The 16896-nt window shown below is 44.2% G+C and overlaps 1 protein-coding gene across 1 annotated transcript in view; it reads left to right on the top strand.

Annotated features, from left to right (window-relative positions):
* Positions 1 to 339: 339 nt before the first annotated feature.
* MEE12 (maternal effect embryo arrest 12) overlaps positions 340 to 16896 on the top strand; it is a 34908-nt gene continuing 18351 nt past the window's right edge. The window contains exons 1-3 of the mRNA XM_087668781.1: positions 340 to 1000; positions 1261 to 2091; positions 2215 to 2345. Of these exons, the coding sequence (XP_087524907.1) occupies positions 340 to 1000; positions 1261 to 2091; positions 2215 to 2345 (1623 nt within the window). The remainder of the gene's footprint in view (positions 1001 to 1260; positions 2092 to 2214; positions 2346 to 16896) is intronic.

The raw sequence follows: 16896 nt of genomic DNA, 5'->3' as shown, positions 1-16896 counted from the left end.
GCATCCTAGAATGTCACTCTATTGGCCCCTCGTTGTCCCTCTTTTATGAACCCTTCATTTGTAACTAAAGCTACTTGATAAAAATATCAAAATATCTCAATATTTTTTCTTTGAGCTCTATATAATATAAATAGTTTGACCATTAAAAAACATTATGCAATTCACTTGGAAAAAAATTTTGTAATGTAAGATTGTTAGATGACAATCTATTGGTCCCTTTACCTTAGATATAATGCTTTGGAAGATAAGCTTCGAGATTAGTCTTGATTAGCCTAGGTGGCTTATGGAGCTAGGCTTTTTATATATATTTATTCGTTAGCAAAAGCAGTTTTTGGTTCAATGGCAGGTCCTCTGGTTGCGCTGTGTGTCATATGCGGTGGCAACGACCTCCACGAGGGGGGTGATGGCTTCTTCTACTGCACGGTTTGCGGCTCTCAGTCTCAGCAATACCAGGAGCAGGCACTGGACTACATGGATCCCCAGCAGTTCGCTGGTTACCAACGGCGGTCCTACCACAAGGCCGAGGCACCAGCAGCAGCAGGAGCAGCAGCAGGGGTTCTTGACCCTAGCGTCTCCTTGCATGCGGGCGAGCCTGAGCCTGCTGCCTTCTTCGACTCTCAGTTCGGTTACACCGAGGATCTCAAGCCCTGGGAAACAGGTCGCCTGTCGCAGCAGCATGACCTCGCGCAGACGAATTCTGTCAATCCCATCGACACCGTGGACGATGACGGTGCTGCCATCCGGAAACTGTACATCGAGGGCTTGCAGGACATACTTCAAATGCAGTGCGAGACGGCCGTGCAGGAACTCGGCGTTAGCCCGTTGATCTGTGGACTCGTGGCTCCTGTCTGGTTGCGTTTTCTTGCACATACCCGTGTCTTTGAGAAGGAATGGGCCAAAGAGGCCCTCCAAGTGGAAGAGGCCCGGCAGGATGAAAGGAGAAAAAAGAAGCAGCGTAAAAAGGAAGAACTCGAAGACAACACAGAAGCTCAGGAAAAAGGTCAGCAGAAGGCCATTGCTCTCTTAGTCATACAGCTTCCTTCCAATCATGTTTCAGTGGGAATTCCTTACTACTACCTCCCTATCATGATGCCCGCTTCATTGACACATTTCCCTTTTAACATCATTGTCGTCTCTTGTTTAATGTCTGATTTGGTCGACATAAGTTTTGAATTATTGGCTAGAAGATTTTCAGGCTCCACAAGGCTCCACGTATTTCACCTTACTCAGCGATTGATTGTCTTGATTTATCCTGTATAGGTCCCAAAGATGAAGAGTTGGAAATGAGGATGGCGCTTCAATTTATTTGGTTGCGTGCTTTGAAGGAGCGGGTGCCACTGTCGATCACATTAGCTCTTCTCTACTTGGGATGTCACATTGCACGAGAGCCTATTCTCCCCACAGATGTTGTCAACTGGGCTTTGAGAGGAAACTTACCCTACCTAGCTGCATTTTGCAAAATCGAGAGCAAAAGGGTTGGCCTTTCTTGGCCTATTGAAGCCAGGCTCATGTTCAAGCCAACAAGTGTGCTAGGAGCTCGGAAACTTGAATTCATGGCAGCTTCAATTGCAAGACGGACAGGTCTTCTGCTTCCTCCCGTAAATTCCCACGCCATTGCTCATCGTTTTCTAAAACAGTTGAAACTTCCTGTAGAGAAATTGTCAGTGTATGTCTGCCGAATGTTTGATTGGTATACTCCATCTGGATTCTGGCTCTCTGATGAAGTACATGCACTTCCATCACGTATATATGTCATGGCAATGCTAGTGATAGTCCTAAAAGTTTTGTACAGGATTGATGGCCAATGGCATTGCCCGAGAAGGACTGCCACGGTTGGCACTGACGGTCAAAGAAGCAAATGCAAGACATGGCGGTTGGGAAGATGTAAATCACATGGAGCCAACAAGAAAAGTCAGTCAATGCGACTTAATGGAGGTGAGAGTCCTAAAGGAGATATGGCTTCTCAAGGAGTTGATGATTCAAGCCTAGATACTCTTGACATGGTGCCTTCAAAGGATGAAACTTGGAACCTGGAGCTATTGTTGGATGACCTAGAGAGAGGATGGCAAGATAATAAGGATGTCCAGATTGGTGAGTCTTTGAAAACATGGTTTAAAAAGGAAAAAGTTTGAGGCAGATAGTTGGAATTCAGGCACTGCCTTGGAGGCTTTTCATTCAGTTTATAGGAGTCGCTAACAGAACTGCCTTTTGCAGATACTGACAAGGAATTGGGTCCTTATCTCAAGTATTGCAAAGATGTAGTTTTTTCGGGCTTGAAATTGGAAGGTGACGAGGAGAATATCTGTGAGAAAATGTGGAGACTATTTGAAAGGCCACAGGAAAAGGTATGTGTTTACAGCTACTCTCCCTTTAGATAGATATGATTGCAATTTGAGATGTGTGAATGTGTGCCCAACTCAACAGACTATAGCTGCATAAAGCAAACAGGGACCCTGATTAGGCAAGAGTATAGAGATTTACTTGTCATTACTCATAAGATGGCATCGTTGCTTTATCTCTGATTAACTGTCTGCCACACTCAAAGCTGGCGAGGTTACAGTCTGTCCAAGCATCTGTTTCATCTCTGTTCAAAATGCAGCCACATGGAACGAGGAAATGATGGGAGCACTGACACAAAAATGTTCCAGTTTAAGAGAGGTTTCGTACAACTTCTATTGCACAGATGACAGCAATTGTTTTGGTGCATGGGAGTCTGTATAGAGTTGTAAGGATGAAAGTATTCTACTCTCCTTACTTTTGTTCTACTTCCTCCTCCTCTTCCTGTTCTATCCTTAGGCTACATATAATAGCAAAGATCAGGAATTATTTATTTATATCATCAAGCTGTTCCTCACATAATTGGAACGGATTGGTTGTGACTCATGAGACAGGTATAGTCCTATAAGTGGAATACTTATGGGAGTATGTATGTATGCATGTGCCCCCCCGCGGCCCCCCCCCCCCCAACACACACATACACACACACACACACACACTCTCTCTCTCTCTCTCTCTGTGAGTTGACATTATTTGGGCGTGTTACATTACTCTTGTCCCCTTTTAGGCTTATTCATGTGTTTTGATAGTGTGTGCCTATACATAGAGGGATGAGGCAGAGAAGACTTCAGGTCATTCCCTTGACATCTTGTCATGCATTGATTGTATCGTTTTGATCATTGCTAATGGACTCCTTACCCTATTCATTGCTTTCATACATCAACTATCATGTTTATATTCTAATGCTTCCACCTTTATATATACACTGTTGTAGCATGCTGCCCTTGTAAAGAAATCCTAGAACAGAGGAGATAAACTCAAAAGTGTGTGACAGTAACATGATGAACTCAAAGGTGAAGAGAACTCAAAGTGAATGGAAATGAATGAATAAGTAGTTAGTGCTGATATGAATACGATGAAATTCAAACCTCCATGCCTTGGGGGGACTGAGGAAGAGATGAGCTGGAAGAGGACTCTTTGGCAGCTTTGAGAGTGTGTTGTATTTTGAACGGATCCTAAAACGCAGCAGGCAGCCTTGGAAATTGATTAGTGGCAATAAATGCATATTCTGTCCGGACCAGGTGGATTTTTGTGCCTCGCTGGCTGGTGAAAATGCAGGTCAGCTCTGCAAAACGCAGCTGTCCTAGGCTGGCAATCACCACTGGAGGTGTCAGATGGGCTGGATGGCACCTGTAGGCTGCGTAGCACCTGGTTGATATGCCTGTAGGCTGAGCACTCTGGATAGGTTGGGCGGCAGCTGCACAAGGCTGAAACATGTGTCAATGATGATCAATAGCTTTGATATACAGCCAAGATGATGGTGATTGCTACAAATGGGGCGCTATGGATATATGCCACGGTTTGTAAAAGAAAACATCGAGTGTATAAAATATAGAGAATTCAAAACACAAATGTAGTGAATGAATGCTGTAAATGATGAAAAGAGTGTAGATGCTCAAGGGAAGAGTTGTCCAATAGCTGATGGCTCTTGTGGGAGTGGGCTAAGACAATAGTCCAAGTGTAATGTGTTGGGTATGGAGCTTGTGTGTGTGACCAGTAGGCTATGGCAGATGGAACTCCATGGAGGCACGTGCGCGCACGAGAGAGAGAGAGAGAGAGAGAGAGAGAGAGAGAGAGAGAGAGAGAGAGAGAGAGAGAGAGAGAGAGATGAAATGATATATTAACGTCTACAAAAGGCCAAAATGACCTATGAGACCATGAGTTACAATCATGTGTATAATGGTACAATTGTCTGGGCAAAATATGTAGCACAAAGCAAAATAAGAAAGGAAACTAACTATGGCTATGTGTAAAACATAGAGCTCTGTCTAGTAACAATGAGCTTCAAATGGTACAATCTCATGTGGATATGGAGGGCCTATAGCTCTAGCCCGAGCAATAATCCCCTGTATCTGCCTATGGAAGTGTCGTCAGTGTTTGTGTCGAGGCCTAGGACATCTGGATCAGCTAAGCTGAACGGCTCAATCAATCAGTACTCCTTGTCTGTGGGTGGACTGTGGCGGTGAGAGAGGCTCTCGTGTGGATTGTGGTTGTAACTGTATTGAAGTCTTCTGGGTCTCCTTTGCAGAGAAGTCTGTGAGCTACCTTTGTGAAGGGCCTCGGTGTCTTGGAGTAGCTGTACTCCTGAGGTGCATGTCACGAAGCCATTGTATCTCTAGAAGAAAGAGGCCAAGGCATCGTTGATCGGTAAAATCCATGACTCTGGATAGTGGTCCAAATCCGCCTCTAAAGAGATAGTGGAAACGACCGCAGACCTCATAATATGTTGGGCAGCGGCAGATATAATGCTCCTCTGTCTCTGGCTTTAATTGACATATCTGGCATATGCTCTCCTCTGGTGGGATGGATCTATATTTGCCATTCTCAATCTCTAGCTGATGTGAGGAGGTGCGCAATTGGCCAATAGTACATCTAATCCCATGGGAGAGAGAGAGAGAGAGAGAGAGAGAGAGAGAGAGAGAGAGTCCTTTTACGAAAAAAAAGAGAGAGAGTATACTCAAATTGAAAGATAGATTGATAATGATAGGTGAGATATGTGGTATGAAAGTCCAAGTGATAGGGCTTGAATATATAGGTTGAGGGTCTACATCTTTGATCTTATTTAATTCTAAGTAGTGTAAAAGTTGTTCACACCTAAATATGCACTTTTACACACAATAATGTGTTCACACATGAGGATGAATAAAGCTAACAAAACCCGCTTCGGTTTATGAGTGATTAAATGCGTGATACGAAACATACGAAGAAGGAAAGGGGAAGGTCTTACCTCGAAGAGGTAGTGTCTAATCTTGTACAATGATTTTGGAAAAGAAGATACATAAGCAAGAAAGATACAACATTAGGTAGGTCATAACATGGTCTACCAACAAGCTCAAGGACCCAATGTAAGACATTGTTTAAAGGGAGGTGTGTGGCTCAGGGGTCGATTGAAAGCCAGTTTGGCTTAAAGGGAGGTATGGCTCAGAGGTTGATCAAAAGCCAGTGTGGCTCAAAGGGATTGGGCACATGACTAGAGGCCAAACACACGGGTATAGGTTTCGGGATCAACTTAGAGGTCATGCGCAAAGTGGTTAGAATCCCCCTTGAAACATAACTTTTTATGAATTAGAATGAAAGAAAATAGAAAGAAATACAATTGATTTTGGATTAAAATCCGAGTAGAGAACCCCACATAATTATTTTGTAAGTGATGGAAAGGTCTTAGTGCATGTGTGAGCGTGGCTTGTGTCTAATTTCAACTACATTTTTAAATTTTTAAAATTTTAAAACTTACTTAAAAAAAATTTGATAAGATAAAAATTGTCCTCTAATGTTGGTCTCAAGGATGATGCAGTTGATATTGAGGATGCGACAACTTTGCTAAGCACTAGATGCTTGGCAAGTCATTTTCTGCTCAATGCCAAAGGCAAGCGGATGAGTAGTCTACAACATGTTGTTTGAAGCCATAATTAAGTAACGAAGGGCTCCAAGATAAAAAGCCCTAAATTTTGGTGAATAAATTTAGAGGTATTGGACTCAAATTTGAAAATCCCTAAATTGCATTGATAATATGAATAGCTTCTAAGGATAAAATTAAACTTTCATTCATAAGGTTTAATGAACCTCATCTTGGAAGATGAATGATGTCGAGACAGGTGAGAAGGTTGTGATGACGTGGTTGAGATGGGCTGATTGAGATGACAGCTTGTGTGTTTGTTGGAGATGGAGACCTACGTGGTAGGCTATCGTAGGTGTGGTGTACGTGTGAGGTTAGTTTGGCAGGTCAACATGCAGTATGGCATGTGGCAAGGCTAGAAGATGATAGGTGTTGAGGCGTTTTGTTTTGCGCACCATGTTGGGAAGTGATTGGACGACTTTGGGTGTGCTGAGCATGAGGACTTTAGCGTTCAAGGTGATGTGGTGACACAGGTAGGGTTGTAAGAGAGGGGCACATAAGGATTGAAGCAATCAATAGGTTGGGCTTTGGCTTCGACTTATTCTTCTTCTTTTGTATGAAACTAGCGTGCAAGAGGGTGACACAACAAGGGTCAATGATGATGGCACTATGTAGGTAGATATGGATAGGTTGACTAGCCAACATCTAAGATGAGGAGATGGAAAGTATAGGTTGTGTCAGGGCGGAGCAAACCACTATGTTGGTGCAATTCTTTAACTTTTTCTCTTTCTTCTTCTTCTTCTTGGCTTGGGTTGGAGGTGTGAGCTTCAATGAGGTAGCCCTTCCATTTCAAGGGAGCTATGGTAGTGATTGGTTGAGACATAGTCGAACCCGCTTTGATACCATTGTTGCATATGGAGCTTGTGTGTGACCAGCAAGCTATGGCAGATGGAACTTCATGGAGAGAGAGAGAGAGAGAGCTCTTGCAAGTATACTCAAACTGAAAGATAGATTGATAATGATAGGTGAAATATGTGGTATGAAAGTACAAGTGATAGCTTGAATATGTAGGTCGAGGTATCTCCTACACCTTTGACCCTTATTTAATACTAAGTGGTGTAAAAGGTGTTCACATTTAAACACAAACACACACTCTTACACGCAATAACGTGTACTTACACACGAGGATAAATGAAGCTAACATAATGTCCACTGGAGAAAGATCTGGAGTATTGTAACGGCCAACCGGAGTTGAGTTGATGCTAAAAGTGGAAGGACAACAGGCTGGAAACCAAATGCACCAGTCTCTGGGTTTGGAACTGGTAAATGCGGCAATGTAACCGCTTGAAGATGATGGCAGCTGATCATCGGAGCCTATAGGAAGTTGGCAGCAACAGAGGAAGGTGAAGATGATGCTGACTGGCCTTGCATTGTAGTAAACACAAGTTGTAGCATGCACTAGAAGTGGCTGGACAGCAGGGCAGCTTGCTCAAACTATAAATGTAATTATTAGGAGAGGCAGAAATAGGTCACCAATAGTTGGAGTCAATAGATGGCAGCTGTGGGTAGGGTGCGAGGGGCTCACTTTCAAGACAAGGCACTCTAGGATTGCGCATCGTTTAATGAAGCTTTGGGCAATTTACATGTTTTGGGGCTGTTTTAAAGAGCTAATTAGTTTTTTATGCAATTTTTAGCTTAACAGGCACCTCAACTCTAGATGGTTGGACAACACTCCACGTAGTACTGAGATATTTGCAAGGAGGGGTATGGACAATAGTGGGATGTAGGTGTTAGTTGATGGCTGATGATAATTGGAGGGATATAGGTGAGTAGGCAGCCCATCTATTTATAGATGAGGAATTGACCAAAGTTTGTGATTTGCTTGTGGGATGTAGAAACTTTGTAGCATTTTGAGTTGTGGTTGTTTAAAATGAGCTAATTAAGACTATTAATATTAATGTATCTTTTTGGCTTAGTATCTCCTCTTAGGCCCAAATTTGGAACCAAAAGAAATTGAAACACCTCAAATTACCTCCAGAGGTTCTACTCCAAAGTAGCTAGGGTGTTGATCAATTGATGCATGGTGATTGCACGACAATTGACCAAGACTATAGAGGTGATTGTTATCTTCTCTTAGGAGTTCAGAAGCCTAGAAGACTACCCTAGGTAGGGCCAAGGTATCAGACAAAGGGTGCTTGTCAGTTGTGTCGAATAGCCTACTTGGATGTACAAAGGGGATGTAAAATTGCTTTGAACGGTTATTCTTTGGTTTTTTTTTTTGCTTTTTCTTTTTTTAATTCTCTTTCCCCCCCCTTCCCCCCCCCACAACACCAATCTCTATCCACATCAAAAAAGGGATGGTTGGCTCCAATATCACAAAATATGCCAATGCAAATTTTATACAAGGGGTAATGCTAAGTGTCATGCACAAACAAAATACTTATGTAGTGGTGCCACATGGGCAAGTGCTTTTAGAGGGGATTTGTTCACTTGCTCAAGTTGTTAAGCTAAAAAAGGTGCATTACACGTTATACCTTCATTAGCTTAGTAACATCCTCAAAACTCGAATGCACTCAGTTTGTTTCTATTAGCAGTCGTGTGTCTTGTGGGGTCATATCTTGCATGTGAGCCTCAGTCTAAGTCAAACAAGGACATTAAGAGCTTTGACATTGTATTTGCTTGTCATTTTATGTATTTTAAACACCTTAGATGTATCAGAAGTGGAGGAGCAATGGAAGCGTAAACATCTGCTGTAATAAATTGTTGAAACACAAGACAAAAGAGAAAGGGAAAGAAAGAATACTAAAGAATACAATACAGATGAGAACTCAGATGTATGCTCGGGAAATGGAATTCATATGTCCAATACGAGATAGTTGCATACAATAGTGAGTCACGAGCTATGTGGGCACCGGCATTGGCTCCTCTCTCCACAGAGTTACCATGTGTGACCGCAGATGAGTGATCGAGTGAGGAGGAGGAGCTTGAATATATAGGACAAAAATATGCCCTCAATATGATTAGGTTGGCTAGTATTTAATGCTCATCGGCCAACAATAAATGCTAAATATGACCAAAATGAAGACCATAAAAAACGCCTAAAATATCCTAAATAATGTGCCCAGCCCCTGTATGCACAGACTTACACATGAACTAACATATCTGCTAACACCCTCTCTCAGATCATGGGTGATCTGATACAATACAATGGTACATTGAGAATGAATCATGAACATACAATATAGAACCACCAAGTAGAACCATGGATACTCGAGTAATGGGTGATCAAGCCACCACCAAGGTGCCTCGGAGAGAACCCGATGTTGATGTCAAACGTACTAGCTTCTGAAAATAGAAAAGATCATAGTATATCTCTGTGTTTGTCTCAATGTCTCTCAGTAGTATATATGACAATCCTGTCAAAAATACCTTTGGAACATACGTGACCATGGATTCCCCCCCTTTGGTTAGAGCGCCAAAGTGCCTCTCATGTGAGCTCACGATTAGGAGCAAAGCCCGTTCTTTGTCAAATAAACAACCCATCATGAACTTGGATGGCAATCCTAGCTCTAGGGTTTGAACCTACCAGACTTCAATCAATGCGTCAGGGAAGTCTCTCTCTGGATCCTGTGCATCTGTATAGGTGGATAGATGAGGCTTGGGCCCCATTACCACTCTCTTACACACCCTCTCTCTGGCACACTGGAGAGTCTTGAGGGACACTGTCATCACCACCACTAGAAAGCAACTAAGAAAGGGGTTCTTAAACCCTTCCTGTGAGCTGAAGAAGCTGATCCTTTCCACGCATCCAACTTCTCCTTGGTTGGAGGATTGAAGTCTGAGTCTGAGGCAAATGATGACTCGTTTGAGAAGTCCACATCTTGCTTTATCTTCTTCTCCTTTTTCTTCCTGGAAGCTGCTAGCTCTTTGCAGTCCTTCTATAAATGACCTTTCTTCCCATAGTGGTAACACTAGGTCTTCGAAGCTTTTTCTTCAAACCCCTCCATGAAGCTACAAGAGCCTCACTAGAATTGATGAAAGCTACCCCTGTAACTGCAAAGATGCCTCATGCTCAAGTAGCATCAAGGTGATATATGTACAACTGGCAGGAGTGGATGATGTCTGCGCCCTCAAAGCATTCACCACTCCATCAAACGCCAGAGGGAGTTTGGAGAGTAGGAGGCCAATAAGAGGAGCTTCTAGAAGGGAAGACTGCATTTGCCGAAGTTGGTCTTGGATTTGGGTCACGCGAAGTAGAAAAGATTGGATTGTATCTTTGGCCTCGAATGGAATTTGTTGGAGCTGTCCATAAAGAGTAATTGCCCTCATGGTGGAAGGTGCTGCATACATCAGATGCAACTTCATCCATACTTCAAAATATGTCCTACAGGAAGTAACCACTGGTAGGACTTCTTTGGAAGTACATTGAAGTAAGGCCGAGTAAGCATGGGCATCATCCGAATCCCATGTAAGCACTGCTTTCTCATGGTCGTCTTCATAAAAATTAGCTAGAATAGGAGAAGGCCACTGAGGATGTTCAATAGCTCCGCGAACCATGTACCATAATTGCTTCTGTATAAACCAAGCCTTCATCACAACACTCCATGTAAGATAATCAGGTCCATGTAACTTATCATCAATGGACGTGCACAGAGGAGCTACCTCTAGAGGATTTAGAAGAGAAGTAGAGAAAAGAAGGTATTTGGAGAGGGAACACAGCCAAACCACAAGTATAGACTGTAGAAAATGAGAGTCCACGTGCAGTATTCACCAAAATCTGACCAAAACAAGAAGAAATGTACTACGAAAAATAAAAAAATCAGTGAGAAACTGCCTAAAACAGCAGAAACGGCCTCATAATGCAGTCACCCAGCTAGGAGGAGATGTAGACACACCAAAACTCAGGTTGGAACTGACACGCAAGCAGGAGAGGGGCTGAAGCAGGTGGTACAAATCCTGACGTCAGCAAAAACGAAAGAAAAACAGGTTGCCTAGTTGGAGCAGCAGTTGCATGATCAGTATTGGTCAAAATAGTCTTGAAATCAGCAAAGAAAACACAGTAGGAGGATAGAACTTGAAATCTGATACCTTGTCAAAAGTTGAGCAGCAATGGAAGCGTAAACATTTGTTGTAATAAACTGCTGAAGCACAAGACAAAAGAGAAAGGAAAAGAAAGAACACTGAAGAACACAATACAGATGAGAACTCAGATGTATGCTTGGGAAATGGAATTCATATTTCCAACACGAGACAGTTGCATACAACAGTGAGCCATTGGTTGCATGGGCACCAACACTGGCTCCTCTGTCCATGGAGTCTCCACACGTGTGATGGCAGATGAGTGATTGAGTGAGGAGAAGGAGCTTGAATATATAGGACAAAAATATGTCCTCAATATGATCAGGTTGACCAGCAATAAATGCTAAATATGACCAAAATGAAGACCTTAAAAATGCCTAACATATCCTAAATAATGTGCCTAGACTTTGCATGCACAGACTCACATATGAACTGACATATCTGCTAACAAGATGGAGGGCACATTAATGCATTTCTTTTTGGGCACTTTTGGCCATTTTTAGGGTTTCGACCATATTTAGAGTGTTGCCACTTTTTGCCTATATACAGGTGGCTTGTCCTCCCACTCTTGTTATCCATCATTGATTCTTTGTGATTAGTCAGCCCTCCTCATTCTCTTATTGCGTCGCTACCGTTTGGCGCCCACATTGATGTGTAGAGCTGTGTGTTGGGGCTAACTATTGCAGCCTTGTACCTTTAGCCATTGCAGATACATTGTTCCTTGTCTCTCTTGCATTGTCTCTTTGTCTCTTCGTGTTTACTTTCCTCTTTTTGTTGTGCACTTTCACATGGTATCAGAGGCACGTGTGGAAGCCGAAGATCTTGAAGAGGAGCGCACTATCCATGATGAAACTAGCTGGGTGTCATCCTCACGTGTTGTAGATCCTTGCATTTGTCATCAAACTGGGTAGGGTGGCTTGTTTCCATCCCTTTGTGTTTACCAAGGCAGATTTGGGTTTTGATGTTAGGCAACTTCTAATAGGCTGGATGGTGTTCTATCTGCACTCGGGCAGTACCTGATAGGCTGGGCGGCCACTAAACAGCTTGGGTGGTACACTCTCTGTAGGTACAAGATTGCGTTTTTTTACAGGCAGCCCCTCCTTGCATCTGCGTTTTCTTGAGTAGCATTTCTTCAGTGTTGGATGGTTTCTATTAGACCTAGGTGTTAGCCAGTCATTTCCTGGACAGAGTGGACATCAGTGCCACGTGAGCACGTGCCACATCAGCACATGTAGTCAGGTAGTATTTACTGCAGTCGGCTGCATTTAATGCAGCTGAACTGCTGCAATTATTTCCTATTTTTCGGCTATTTATAGCCGGTTTTGTGGCACACTTCAGTATTCATTATTCAGATTCTGATCTTGAGATTTGTTGGCTGAGACAGACTGTGCTCGGGCCGATGGAGATCGAGGTCATCAAGTTGGAGACATACGTAGATATTTCCTCTGTCCCCCTGTGTATTTTTGCACTCTTATACAGCATATTACATTGCAGATTTTCTGCGTTTATACTGTCTCCTTTTCTCTCTCTCTCTCTCTCTCTCTCTCTCTCTCCTCTCTGTGTTCACTCTCTCTCAGTCTTTGCTGCACTCTGACATGGTATCAGAGCGGTGAAGATGGATTGACTGAGGGCTGAATCTATCTGAAGAGATTTCATCGCGACACAAGGCTGCGTTTCCAGATTTCGAGGGGGAACGAGAGGGCTGCACATCGGATCAAGGCTGAAGCGAGCGTGGGCGTGTGGGAAAGGAGTCTAATCGGTGAATTTGCTGCAGGTTATTGCTGTTCGAAGGTGAGGAAGGCTGCGTTTGAGGCCTTCCATTGCAGATTTTATCTTTTCATCGCCTCCGGTGGGTAAAGAAGGTTTGGGCAGCGGAGGAATCAGTCCTAGAAGGCTGCGTTTTCACAGTCAGAGGGGGCTGCTTTTGTGTTTGTGTAGGTATTGCAGGTTAACATGTCTACAGAGACTGATTTGGAGTTCCAGGCGATCATGGATGTCCTACTGGCTCTTCCAACGGATCAAAAGCTTGATGGTGACAATTACCACATCTGGCAGGTGATGATGTTGGCCATTTCAGAGTCTTATGATTTGGCGGAACTGATGATGGAGGAGATTAACATGCCTTCGGTGAGGGATGAGTCCAAACTCTTTTCCAATGCTCGTGCGGAGTTGACCAAGGCCCAATCTCATTGGGACAAATTGAATGCCAGGATTCGATCTTTTTTGTTTCTGTCTTCCACCACAGCCGTGATAGCCCACATCGAGTACTTGACGGTGGCTCGTGAGATATGGCTGGAGCTCGACCAGATGTACAACCGGATGACCCTGATGAAGAGGGTTTCTTTGGAGGTGTAGATGCGGACTTTGTCCGTGAATAAGTCTTCTTCGCTTCGGGAACACATCAACAAGCTTCGGCAGCTTCAGATGCAGGTTCAAAATGCGGGAAAGCCTATTTCCTCTGAAGATGTGGCGATCACTTTACTATCTCAGTTGCCGCCATGATTCGGTATTTTTTATTCCGCTCTTATTGCTTCAAGGCGGGAGTCGACTCTTCGGTGGGAAGAGTTAATTCCTATAGTCTTGGACCAGGAGGAACAATTGAAGGGACAAAATGCTTCCAAATCGGAGGCATTGGTTGGTCAAGCCTCCTAGAAGAAGGGGAAGGATCAAAAGAAGAAGAAGGAGGACAACAAATCCAAGAAGGACAAGGAGAAGGAATCAACTTGCCATATTTGTGAAAAGACCGGTCATTGGAAGAAGGATTGCCCTGACAAAGACAAGAAGGATATCAAGAAGGACACGAAGGACTTTGGAGTGGTGGTTGCACCCTCGTCAATTGCTTTTCTACACTTAGCAGTCATTGAGGACTCTACACCGACAACTTCTGATGCTACGATGACAGCTCTACAGGCTCGAGAGTGGATTGTGGAGAGTGGTGCCTCATGGCACATGACTCCTTCCGTTGGTGTTGTCCATTTGCGACCTTTGCATGGGCAGATTCTCATTGGAGACAGCTCTTCTATGTCTATTGCTGCGCGAGGTGAGATGCAGCTTATTCCAGATGGATGTGTGGTACCCCATCTTTGAGGTGTTGCATGTGCTAGGATTAGGGTATCATTTACTTTCGGTTCATAAGATTTGAGCTCTTGGCCTCTCGGTGGAGTTTGACAGTGATATTGTTCGAGTCCTTGATCGTGGATTGAGGAAGGTTCTCTCTGCAGGGTATGAGGAGAATGGAGTCTACAAATTGAAGTCTTCTTTAGCTCTTACTTCTCTTCTTCTTACTTCTCAGACACAGTCCGAGCTATGGTATGCTCGGTTTGGCCACCTGAACTACGAGTACCTTCGGAAGGCGTCGCAAGGGTCATTTGTCCGAGGCTTGCTGGACATAGTGGTGAGCCATTAGCCATGTGTCTCTTGCATTCGTGGGAAACTGCATCAGGATGCGATTTCCAACAAAGCTTCTAGGTGGTCTACTTTACCCATGGAGCTTGTATCTACGGATCTTTGTGGCCCGATGAGGACCGAGTCCCTGAAGGGAAGCTTGTACTTCATGTTGATCGTAGATGCCTCAGCGCCCTGGCATTGATTTCCATGATACTTTCGCCCCCACTGCTCGTATGGCGACTATTCAAGCTGTTCTTGCCTTGGCTGGCCATAGGAGATGGCCTGTTTATCAGTTGGATGTGAAGTCGGCCTTTCTAAATGGTGACTTGCAGGAGGAGATCTATGTTGAGCAGCCTCCTGGCTTTGGATCCTCGGATGGGACAGTTTACACGTTGAAGAAGGCCTTGTATGGCCTCAAGCAGACTCCGCGTGCATGGAACGAGAAGATTGATTCGTTTCTTTAGTTAAAGTTTTTATATCGGCGCTCCAAGGCGGATCTGCAGCTTTATGTGCACACTTCCGCGGTTGGTCGTGTATTGTTTGTGTTGTATGTTGATGATTTAATTTTGACAGGGGATCATGCACAGAAGGTTCGAGAGACCAAGACAGCTTTATATCAGGCGTTCGAGATGACGGATTTGGGGCTTCTTTATTTCTTCTTGGGTCACGAGATTTATCAGTCTCAAATGGGGATTTTCATCTCTCAACAGAGGTATATTCAGGAGCTCTTGGTGACTTTTGAGATGGAGGCTTGTCGGCCCATTACTACTCTATGGATCCGAATTGGAAGGCCACTTCACACTCAGATTATCTTGTGATGGATGCTTCACGCTACTGTCAGTTGATTGGATCCTTGATTTGGCTTCTCAACACTCATGTTGATCTTTATTTTGCTGTGGGTCTTTTGGCAGGGTTCATGACGGAACCCAAATAGGTGCATTGGCAGGCTGCCTTGAGGATTCTTTGGTATTTGAGGGGAACCTTTGACTTAGGGATTTCTTATCCCGCAAGTATAGATGCTTTAGATCTGGTTCTTGCAGGTTGGAGTGACTCGGATTGGGCTGGCGATGTGGACCACCGACAGTCTACTACAGGCTACTGTTTTATCTGAGAGGGGGTGTTAGCCAGTCATTTCCTGGACAGAGTGGACATCAGTGCCACGTCAGCAGGTGCCACGTCAGCACCTGCAGTCGGACAGGTTGCTGCATTCGGACAGTATTTACTGCAGTCGGCTGCAATTAATGCAGCCGACTTAAATGCAGCCGACCTGCTGCAATTATTTCCTATTTTTTGGCTATTTATAGCTGGTTTTGTGACACACTTTAGTATTCATTATTCAGATTCTGATCTTGAGATCTGTTGGCTGAGATAGACTGTGCTCGGGCTGATGGAGATCGAGGTCATCAAGTTGGAGACATACGCAGATATTTCCTCTGCCCCCTTGTGTATTTCTGCACTCTTATACAGCATATTACATCGCAGATTTTCTGCGTTTACACAGCCTCCTTCTCTCTCTCTCTCTTCTCTCTATGTTCACTCTCTCAGTATTTGTCCTAGCTTCCGCATCGCTGCACTCTGACACTAGGTGGCACTATTTTTTGCACTTGGTGTTGAGAAACCACTTCTTCAGTTCACACACTTTATTTAGGGTTTCACATTGACAACCTAAAAAAGGGTTGGTGTCCACATTTTGGCCACTTTTTCAGTGGGCGCCCACACATTGGTATACCACCCTAGATAGCTTATGCCTAAAAATTGGCAGTCACTTCATTCCTTCCTACTACTCTTCAATCATTCTTCACCACCTTCTTCGGTATTACCACCACTTCCCTTCTCTCACCAGCCCCTTCCACTACCTTGACACCCCTTAAGGAGAACATTGCGGTTCGTGGCTTGTGGCTGCCTTCACCCTTCCTCTTTTGCTTTAGGTGCCCTATTCCATCATCGAGCCTTGCGTTTGGAGCATCTTCCACTTGGCGTTAGTACCCTTTTCTATCAGGCCCACCTTTTCTATCAGGCCCACCTTTACGTGCGTTTTTCATCTAGAGGCCTTCTCGTTGCCTGGTGTCATCATCTCTAGCTTGATGTCAGCATCCTAGCCTCTGGCGACGGTCTCCATCATCGAGTGTCAGTGATTTCATCACTTGTCTATCACAGGGGCTGCTACCCGCGTTTTGTAGGTTGGCTTCTCCTCCATCACTTGGTGTCATTCGTCTGCCTCCACAGAGGCTGCTGGGACCTGCATTTTTACAGCTTAGCTCTTCCTCCATCATTTGGGATCATCATTATCTACTTGATGTCAACATCTAGACTGCTCTCCTTGTGTTTGATAGCTCCGACACTTTGGGATTTGCGTTTTGTTGCCCAGGTCACACCCTGGTATTAGAGGATTGCAATTCGCTCCCTCAAGAGTTGGGATCATCTGTCACATTTTCGATGGCATCAGAGGACTGCGATTCGCTCCCTTCATAGCTGTCTTTCACCTTCTAGTGATTACTTCGATAGCCCATTGCCCAGAGGATTGCGGTCCACTCCCT

This window comes from Lygodium microphyllum, chromosome 27 (genome assembly GCF_053477565.2).
Source record: "Lygodium microphyllum isolate KBCC chromosome 27, Lygodium_microphyllum_v1.1.10, whole genome shotgun sequence".
NCBI lineage: Eukaryota > Viridiplantae > Streptophyta > Polypodiopsida > Schizaeales > Lygodiaceae > Lygodium > Lygodium microphyllum.
This window is presented reverse-complemented; position numbering and strand designations above follow the sequence as displayed.